Below are 10,521 nucleotides of genomic sequence, written 5' to 3'. Positions count from 1 at the left end.
GAGCTCTCTACCCACTCTACTGAGGAGGAAACTGAAGCAGACAATTGTCTAATCACTTGCTTAAAATCTCCGCTTGTCACAGCAATGCAGCTAGCATTCGAAGCCAGACTTCTAACTCCCAGTTCAATGCTCTCTCCCCGGACCACCCTGCAGTCTCAGAGGCCACCTGGACAGATATGTAGCCCTTCCTTTCCAGTCTCCCTCCCTCCAACATACACACATCACTATCACCATCACCACCACCACCACCACCACCACCCAACAGGCAGACATTTTTGTGGCCAGGATGGCTACAATCTCCTTTGAAAAGCATCCAGCTTTGCCCTCCACCAAATAACTCTGTTTTATTTACAGTCTCCTGCTCAGAGCCTTTGAACTGGTCGCTCATTCCAGGGGAGATCTTGATAACAACTATTGCTTGGAGAAGGTTCATAGGAAACAAGGTGAATAAACACCACAGAGGCCCTCCCTGTCTAGCAGAGCTTTGGTCCTGAGGGTGTTTATAAGTCAGTGTTGGTGTCTGGATGGAAAAGACTTTGAATTCAAAAGGGCAGTTGGGACATTTTCAATTTTTGTGTTAATTCAAAAAAGTTCATCCTATGCCTTCCCTCAACCTTAGGGCACAGGCCAAAGAGAGAGATTATCTTTATCCAGAATGTAACTCCAAATGGAGCTTTTTTGTTTTCTTTCCTCCCTGCCTGGCTGGGGCTAGTTATTATAGTGACTGAGGGGTGGGGAGACAATGAATTTACGAGCTAAAATGGCAGAAGAGATGAATGGCATTTCAAAACACAAAAGTGCAAAAAAAGAGAAGAAAAGCCTAATTTCAGCAGTGAACCATGAACCTATAGTGTCTTCTGACTTGTGGCCAAAGGTGCGTAACTGCGTCACATGTTTGGAATTATTCAGTCTAGATGCTAATCTCCACTCCACCAGCTACTAGTTACCTTGAGCACATGCCGCAGTTTCCTCTGCGAAAAGAAGGGATAAACGCATAAGGTTACTGCCAGGGTTGGTGCTAACCATGTAGGGGAAATATGGTGCCTGGTTCAAACAGGGTACTTATTCACCCATGCATGAAACAGTAGCTAAAGGCAGTGATCATTATAGTTGTCTTTGGTATTCTTCCGGCTTCCCTTGTGGCTCAGCTGGTAAAGAATCCGCCCCTCCCCGCCCCCCCCCCCTCGCTCCCTCCCCGTCCCCCCTCGCCCCGTCCCCCATTTCCCCCCATTGCGGGAGACCTAGGTTTGATCCCTGGGTTGGGACGATCCCCTGGAGAAGGGAAAGGCTACCCATTCCAGTACTCTTGCCTGGAAAATCCCATGGACAAAGGAGCCTGGTAGGCTGCAGTCCATGGGGTTGCAAAGAGTCAGACACGACTGAGCAACTTTCACTTAGGATTCTTCCAGGCCTAGAGGGGATGATATTGGGGTGTTCATGGAAGTGAGCCCTAAGGGGGTGCAGGTTGGTGATTTTGGCTCTCAAGTATCTTCATTTGCCTTGACTGAATCTCTATCAGATATTGTTATGGTGTAATGAGATTTCTGTATTGGAGCCCCCCTCCCCCTGCAAAAGGGTTAATAAAGGGAGACAGAGGTCCTCAAGAGTAGGGCAGAGTAGAGCCACTAAATGGGTCCGATGAAACCTCCAGCTGGCTTTCCTGTGGGGATGTGAGGTCTCCTTAAAGGTTTAAGGGTACAGGAAGGGCCTCCACCAAGAACCATGTTGGGGAAGTGGCTGGTGTGACAGAAGGTCTATGGCTCCCTTAAGGAACTTATTGGAAGGTGTGGGGTTTTCAAAGGAAAAACCTATTTTCTTGGCGGCCTGAGTGGGAGACAGTTTATCTCTAAGCCAGAGCCACTGGATGGGAGGACTCCGCAAGGCAGGAATGGTAGCTTGAGGATCTCTATCTATGGGATAAACATCATTTTTTTGGGGGTTGCAGGTGTTGGTTCTACAGGAAAACATTGGGAGGGAAGGTCTTTACGGGGCATCACCCGGAAGGCAACATGCACCGAGCTCCTGGAGTCCAACCTGCTGATGCGCGGTTCCCCTCCAACCCCTCCGCCCTCACTCGCCCCGCCTCCCATGAGCCGACTACAGTTCCCGGCAGCCCCCGCGGACGGCGGCGGCGGCGGCGCGGGCGGGAGGGGGCGGTGGTGTGAGAAGCGGAGGGGGAGGCGCGCGCCGGGCACGCGCGCCGGCGACCATGGCGTTCGCCCGGCTGAAGCGAGTGCATTAACCCCGGGAGGCGGCGGCGGCGGCGGCGGCGGCGGCGGCGGCGGCGGCGGGGGAGAGAGACTCGAGCGGGCGGGCTCAGCCTGAGGGAAGGGAGGAAGGGGCGGGGAGAGCGCCGGAGGGAGGCCGGTCGGCCGCAGGCGGGCAGGCAGCGCAGCGCAGCGCCGAGCGGGGCCCGCGGGCCCATGAGGAGGCCGGGGGACCATGGGCTCCAGGATCAAGTGAGTGTGGTCGGCCTGGGCGGAGCCGGGCCGGGCGAGGGGCGGCGAGGCCGGGCAAGGGCTGCAGGCCTCCGGCCGCGCGGGGGGACTTGTTGCCGGGACCCCAGGGGCGCCCCGCGTGCTGGCGTCATGCGGGGAGGGGGACTGTTGCCATGACGATCCAGGGAGGCGCGGGGGCGGGGTGCGCGCGGGGTATAAGGGCGCCAGTGGTCAGGTGTCCCCTCCTCACCTGAGGGCGGGAACAGCTGATTATAAGGTGGCCTCCTCCCCGGGGTTACAGAGAGCCTCTGAAAATGGTCACACAACTGTTGGGGGGAGGGCGAGAAATCTCCAGAAGCGACTCCTCAAATGGGTGTTTGGAGCGCCCCTGAGAGTTGGGCAGTCCTGAGGTGGCAGCTTGGCTGCTTAAGGCCTATGGTGCGGGGGCGGGGGGGGGGGTGGGTCATAAAAGTCGTGAGAGGTTTTCAGAGGGAGGGGCCACTCAAGGACTTAAGGTCTGGATGACCTGGGGAGGAAGAAGGCCCTTTTCTCTCTTCTCCTGTCTCCCCTTCCTATCTATGCAAGTCTCCTCACAGCAAGGCCAGAGGCTGTGAGGGAAAATAACCCTGTGCTGTAACCGAGCACCTGATCTTGATAATTATTGGAAAGGTTTTGTAATCCAATCTGGCAAATTCTCTCACTCATTCATTCATCTGGTGTCCCTGGTGAGGGGTTAGTTTTCTGGGGAAAATGTTGATACATCTAACTTCAGAACCCATTGAAACATTGTTGCCTTCTTTCTAGACATAGAAGTTGACTTTGGAAAGTGCAACTTTTATGCGGTCTCTCTTGGGTGTGTTGCTTCTGACTGTATCTCCGCTCCCAGCCAGGTCTTCTCGGCCTCTCCCTTCCTCAGTTCCAGAACACGAGATGCCTTATCTCTAATCACTAACAAATGTTCACTTTTTCTCTATGAGTAATAGAATTGTTTAAGGGCACTTAAAAACAAAGTTAACAGTGCAGGCTTTTCCTTAAAACAGCTTTCAAAGGATAGTTTAAACCTGCTTAGAAGAAAGTCTGAAGAATGTGTTTACTTCAGCATTTTGAGAATTATGCTAGGGAAGTTTGAAAGGGGAAGGGCCTTATGGGTGAAATCTAGTAATTATTCAAGTATTGCATGTCTTGTTCAGTTGGTGTCCATGCAGTGTGACCTTTGGCCAGCCTTGTAGTCCCCTGACTCGCTTAGGTTTCCATTCACCAGGTGCATCTAACAGGCTGCAGCAGCCCTGAGACTAGAAAAGTTTGCTTATTATGATAATGAAAATGGAAGAGTTGGATGAGTACACTGTTAATTCTTGATTTTTGTGGAAATGAGGGGGGCGGGGGGAAGAAGCATGCTCCAAATAGGCTTAAGAAGCTTGGGAGGTAAAAAGAAGTAGTGAAGCATTGGGATTAAAGAGGCACTCCAAGTTTAGCTCCTGCTTCCAAGCAAGAGTTGTAAACTTGGATTTCAATAGCACTTAGAAACACTTTACAAAAGCCACCTTACAGTTGCAGGGTATCCTTGTGAGGATGCTTGCCCTTCTTGTTACAGAGTAGTTCAGAAACTTGCCAGATATGAGGCATGTCAGTGTCAGACTCAGCATGAAAATCCAAGTGGAAGTTCAGATGACTGGGCATCAGATCTCTGTCTTGCTCTTAAACGTTGCAGGTTGACAAAAACATTTCTCCATTTTGTGGAACCCATCTCTGTTTATCTGAGTGCTTGGGCAAGAGAATTTATGCATGAAATTCTATTAGGTGTGAAATTAATATAAAGAATAGCCTTTTTGATCTTGAAACTAGATTGCTTGGTGGTAAAAACTTAGACATGGGAAATACGTTAGTTTCACCTGTGAGGTGGCTGAAAGAGAATATGAAGAGAGAAATTATGAAAAGTAGTTGTGATTTATGGTGACTGTCAATTAGGAAGCTTCTGCCTACAGGAAGGAACGAGACGGACAAGTGGTGAGGAAATGGTTTTCTTAGGTGCCTCTCTAATTTTTGGAGGAAACAGGGCTTTGATTACTATTGACCATCAGTTCCATCCAGACAGGAAATAACAGACTGAGCTCAAGATATTTACCTGACTGAGGTGAAGTCTTAGTGTGCAGGCTGCGTTGTGTAGGACAATCTTAGGGGTGGAGGAAGAGAGCTTGCGGCCCCTCCAAGCAGGCTGCCTGTGCTTTTTTCTCATCTCTGATACTGTGTGGCTGGTCCAGAAAAAATGGAATCAGATTTGGATTTAGATTCCACTTTTGTTTGCTGACTATGAAACTTTGTACAGATAACATGTTTCTCTCTCAGTTACCCTGAGGGTAAAATGAGGAAGGCTGTATATTGCAGGGTCATAATGAACAATAAATACAGTATCAACATGACTGCTGGACCCATATTAGAAACTGGGTAATTGTTAGTTTCTTTTATACTTTTTCTATCAAAGGACTAAGAAAACTGCTTTATTTTATTCCAGAAATGTCAGAGAACTGTGTGTTTCAGGTGATGGAGAAGAAGGTTTTGAAGATCTAGGAATTAGACTGTGAACATGCAGAACAGGACTCAGCAGTCTCTCATTAAAATAAGAAAGTTGATTGAAAACAATACTGTGTGTAATTATGAAGCTGGTGTCTGTTATATGATTAGTAAAGCAGGTGAGTTGCTCGGCACAGGTCTTGAGGTTTAGTGCTTGATCAAACTTTCCTTTTAAGGTGGTTGAGGGTAATCTCTGTGTCAGGTATGGTAGTAATGCTCTGTGTGAACCATTTCATCAAATCCTCACAACTACCCGATGATGTAGGTACTATTAGCCATTTTTTAAATGAGAGAATTTGGGATTGTAGCCCTTAGATTAGGAGAAGGCAATGGCACCCCACTCCAGTACTCTTGCCTGGAAAATCCCATGGAAGGAGCAGCCTGGTGGGCTGCAGTCCATGTGGTCGCTAAGAGTCGGGCATGACTGAGCGACTTCACTTTCACTTTTCACTTTGATGCATTGGAGAAGGAAATGGCAACCCACTCCAGTGTTCTTGCCTGGAGAATCTCAGGGACGGGGGAGCCTGGTGGGCTGCCATCTGTGGGGTCACACAGAGTCGGACACGACTGAAGTGACTTAGCAGCAGCAGGCCTTAGATTCGGAGAGGGCAATGGCACCCCACTCCAGTACTCTTGCCTGGAGAATCCCATGGACGGAGGAGCCTGGTAGGCTGCAGTCCATGGGGTCACTGAGAGTTGGACATGACTCAGTGACTTCACTTTCACTTTTCACTTTCATACATTGGAGAAGGAAATGGCAACCCACTCCAGTGTTCTTGCCTGGAGAATCCCAGGGACAGGGGAGCCTGGTGGGCTGCAGTCTATGGGGTCGCACAAAGTCAGACACGACTGAAGCGACTTATCAGTAGCAGCAGACCTTATATTAGATGCCAGCCCTGATGCCACTTCTCTGCACCTGCCTCTCCTCAGCCTAGGCCAGGTGTCCTTCATCTGTGCACCCTTTTCCCCACCTAGGCCAGCTGTCCTTCATCTGTTCCTATGAAACCCCCCTCCATATTTATCACTGTCATAGCACTAAATTTAGTTCCTTGTGTGTCTCCTATACTAAGCCCAACATAAACTTCGTTGAGAGCAGGGACTTTCTTACTTGTCTTTGGGTTCCTTGTGTCAGACCCAGTACCTAATACATCACTTTGTTTAGGAAGAGTTTATGGAATGCATTTATGAAATATGTTGGGATCTGAATTATGATCCTAGCTAAAGGCTCCGAGATGAATGTACAGAGTTAAAAAGTATCAGTTTGCAATTTGAACTCTTGAGGAGGAAGGCTGTTTATAAGTTTTTAAGTTGAATTGCCCTGGTCTAGGCAGCAATTTCGTATTTTTTCTGAAGAATGTTTATAGTTCATCCTCATTTTAGTAAAGGAAGCTTGATTTGCCTCAGATATCTACTTGGGTGAAAGGAAAGGTTACCGGTGTACAGGTAGCATTCTGAGAAGCTCCTAACCTTAAACTTGAGCAGATATTTATTTATCTAGAGAGATAAAAGGAGCAACGGTAACTGGCAACCTTCGACAGGTATCTTTAAATCTTATTTAGTGTTTGAATGATCCCAGTGGACTGGAATGTGGTTAATACAAAGCAATTTAACTGATAATGTAGACACACAGCAGGAAACTGTGGCAGTTTTAATATTGTTTGTGGTGACATCCTAGAAATTGTTTCCAGGCACCAAGGTCAGGAAGTGGATTGTAAGTAATCGAAGGAAGTACTCTGAGTGAGTTTGAAGAGGCGTGACATTTATGGGCTTGGAGAAAAGCATACTCAAAGATTTGAAGGCATAGGGACAGAACAGGACAGCCGATTCGGCTTTGTGGTTGTGTTTATTCTATGTTAGCCTGTATACCTGTCTTCTGTCCCTGTCAGACCATGACCTTTTTGAGCTTGGTAACCAAGAAATTTATCCATTCATTCATTTACTTACTATCTCACTAAGAATAGTGTCACGCACTTATTATATTCATCGTTATTATCATAATTGGTGGAAGTACTATGTCATGTGCCTGGTAGCAAACTCCGAGAGTTGGTGATGAACAGGGAAGCCTAGTGTGCTGCGGTTCCTGGGGTCGCAAAGAATCAGACATAAGCATTTCAGAGCAACTGAACTGAGTGAGAGAGAGGGGTTTCTCCAGTGCCTCAGAGGTAAATAATCTGCCTACGTGCAGGAGATGCAGGAGCCATGGGTTCAATTCCCAGTCAGGAAGATACCCTGGAGGAGGAAATGGTGACCCACTCCAGTATTCTTGCCTGGAGAATCCCATGGACAGAGGAGCCTGGCTTGCTACATTCCATAGGGTTGCAAAGAGTTGGACACGACTGAAGTAACTGAAGCACAGTGAGGGAGAGCTTACTGTGGAGATGACATTTCAGTTGAGGCTTAAAGGATAAGTCATTAGTCATGTAAAGAGACTCACAAGACTTCATTCCAGGCAGAGTAGAGCATATACCCACCTTGAGGCAAGAAAACCTTAGGCACTATCAGGAGCTGATAGTGGGTTTACGTAGTGACTGGTGGCAGGGAAGCTGGGGTGAGACTGGGGCCCTGAGCAGGGCCTACCTGCAGGTTGCAGTAATCTGCAAACAACTTTATTAAGATATAGTTCACATACTATAAAGCTTACTCTTATAGTATATAATTAAATGGTTTTCAGTATACTTACAAATACCACTATCCAATTCCAGAACATTTTCATCACTCCAGAAAGAAACTCCATATACATTAGCGGTCACTTCCCATTCCCCCCAAACCCTCTTCAGTTCAGTTCAGTCGCTCAGTCGTGTCCGACTCTCTGCGACCCCATGAATCGCATACGCCAGGCCTCCCTGTCCATCACCAACTCCTGGAGTTCACTCAAACTCACGTCCATCGATTCTGTGATGCCATCCAGTCATCTCATCCTCTGTCGTCCCCTTTTCCTCCTTCCCCCAATCCCTCCCAGCATCAAAGTCTTTTCCAATGAGTCAACTCTTCGCATGAGGTGGCCAAAGTACTGGAGTTTCAGCTTTAGCATCATTCCTTCCAAAGAAATCCCAGGGCTGATCTCCTTTAGAATGGACTGGTTGGATCTCCTTGCAGTCCAAGGGACTCTCAAGAGTCTTCTCCAACACCACAGTTCAAAAGCATCAATTTTTCAGTGCTCAGCTTTCTTCACAGTCCAACTCTCACATCCATACATGACCACTGGGAAAACCATAGCCTTGACTAGCCCTAGACAATTACTTATCTACTTATAGTTGCTATGGATTTGTCAGTTTTATGCATTACCATATAAATGGAATCATATATAATTCTTTGTCTTTCATTAAACATAATGGTTCCCATGTTTATCCATATTATATATGAATATTTCATTACTTTTTATTGTTGAATAATATTTCATTGTATGGATAAAGCACATTTTATTCACCCATTCATCAGTTGTTAGGTATTTGGGTTGTTTCCACTTTTTCACCGTTATGCATAATGTTGCTGGGAACATTTTGTGTGGACATATGTTTTCGTTTCTCTTGGGTATATACCTGGGAGTGGAATTGCTAGATCATATGGTAACACTTTTTATGGACCTGTTAAACTGTTTTCCAAAGCAGTTGCACCACTTTGTGTAAAGTAATGTGTCATTGTGGTTATGATTTGGCCCTCAAGAATTGTATAGAAAACGAAAGATCAGACTAGATCAAAATAGGTTTCTCAGAAGAGGGTGAAACTGGAACTGAAAGAAAAGTGAGATTTGGAGAAGGGAGGAAGGATTTCTGGAGGAAGAACAGGGGAAGTTATATGACTGGAAAGTGGGGATAAGCCCATCATTGTTTTCTGATACAGAGAAGCAGCCTTAGCTTTTTAAGATTGCTCTGCTCTGGGTTTTATTTGGACAGCCTGTTAAAGGATTCCATTACCCAAATGCACCACAGACTGACTTCTTTGTGTAGCACAGCTGACATATCTTCCTTCTGTGGGATAAGAGTAGGAGTTGAAATGTGACTTCCTCTCCAGGGCCCTCTAATACCTCTTCTCTTTCCTCTGCCCACCACAGTGCTCCACTCTCAGTCTCCATAGGAGAGAGTACAAAGACTTGGGGTGGTGGAACAAAAGTCTTGCTAGAGGGACTTCCCCTGGTGGTCCAGTGGTTAAGACTTTGCTTTCCAGTGCAGGGGATACAGGTTCGATTCCTGGTGGGGGAGCTTTTCCACATGTCTTGTAGCCCAAAACCCCAAACATGAAATAGAAGCAGGATTGTAACAGGTGCAATAAGGACTTTAAAAAAATGTTCCACATTTAAAAAAAACACAAAACTTTAAAAAGTCTTGCTAGAGACCAAGTTTTCCATTATTAGCACCCAGAGGTAGTCCCTTGAATTTTCATGACATTTCTGAAAAATGTTTTGCTGCAACTCTATCATTTTAGTCTGAGCCATTGCCATCAACTTGGAGGGGTTTGCACAGCAGACAGGAAGGTTAAAACAGGCCAAGTATTGCTGTAGGAAAAAAAAAAGCTGTTTTTCTAGACTGTTAAATTTGTGTGTAAGGTCCCAACTGAAATTCCTTTTGTGGCCAAAAACCCCACAAAAGGGTTTTAAACTTTTTTTTTTAAACTTTTTATTTTGTTTTGGGATACAGCTAACTAACAATGTTGTGATAGTTTCAGGGGAACAGTGAAGGGACTCACCCATACATACACATGTATCCATTCTCGCCCAAACTCCCCTCCCATCCAGGCTGCCGTGTAACTTTGAGCAGAGTTCCCTGTGCTATACAGTAGGTCCTTGTTGGTTATTCATTTTAAATATAGCAGAGTGTACATGTACATCCCAAACTCCCTAACTATCCCTTTCCTCTGTTCCTCTCACTGGCAACCATAAGTTTGTTCTCTAAGTCTGTGAGTGTCTTTCTGTTTTGTAAGTTCATCTGTTTCATTTCTTGTTCAGTTCAGTTGCTCAGTCATGAAGGCATGTCATACAATACTTCTCCAGCTGGAATTCTTATTGTGAGTTGCAAAGTTTAGTCTTTTACCTGGCTCTAGCGGGAACTAATCTCTGGATTTGAAACATCCTTTTCGGTTAAAAGGATTTTGTTGAGAAATGGAAAGATAAACAATGAAGAAAAATAAACCAAAGGAAACAAAACAAAGTTGGTCCTACTTTAATTGGAATCCATATCCATTCTTTCCAAGTATTTTGGACTTGAAAAGGAACCAAATGAAGTAAGAAAACATACATGTTCTTGTAGAAAAGGTAGGTTATATCCCCAAAGTTCACTTGTAATTTGGTTATGGTATTTAGAATGTATTTTTCTCCTAGAGATACTGTTGTATACATTAAGCATAAGGACATTCTAAATGAATTGTGTTTTTAAAAGACATAGGGAGATTATAGGTGTAGCTGAAATGCAGAATATGTGCGTAAAGATTATAGGCGATAAATTTGAAAAAGCAGGTTTGTGCCACTGCAACCTGATGCTATTGAAGGATTGAGTTGGGAATGTAATATGATCAGATT

General features: G+C 45.9%; 1 protein-coding gene across 3 annotated transcripts in view; it reads left to right on the top strand.

Moving 5' to 3' along the window:
- Positions 1-2,332: 2,332 nt before the first annotated feature.
- DENND1A (DENN domain containing 1A) overlaps positions 2,333-10,521 on the top strand; it is a 540,190-nt gene continuing 532,001 nt past the window's right edge. For all 3 annotated transcript variants that reach the window (XM_052647633.1, XM_052647632.1, XM_052647635.1), the window contains exon 1: positions 2,333-2,459. In XM_052647633.1, coding sequence (XP_052503593.1) covers positions 2,443-2,459 — 17 coding nt within the window. In that variant the 5' untranslated portion in view covers positions 2,333-2,442. The remainder of the gene's footprint in view (positions 2,460-10,521) is intronic.

This window comes from Budorcas taxicolor, chromosome 11 (assembly GCF_023091745.1).
Source record: "Budorcas taxicolor isolate Tak-1 chromosome 11, Takin1.1, whole genome shotgun sequence".
In the NCBI taxonomy this organism is placed as follows: Eukaryota; Metazoa; Chordata; class Mammalia; order Artiodactyla; family Bovidae; genus Budorcas; species Budorcas taxicolor.
The sequence above is the reverse complement of the archived record's forward strand: the minus strand, read 5'-3'. Positions and strand labels throughout refer to the sequence as shown.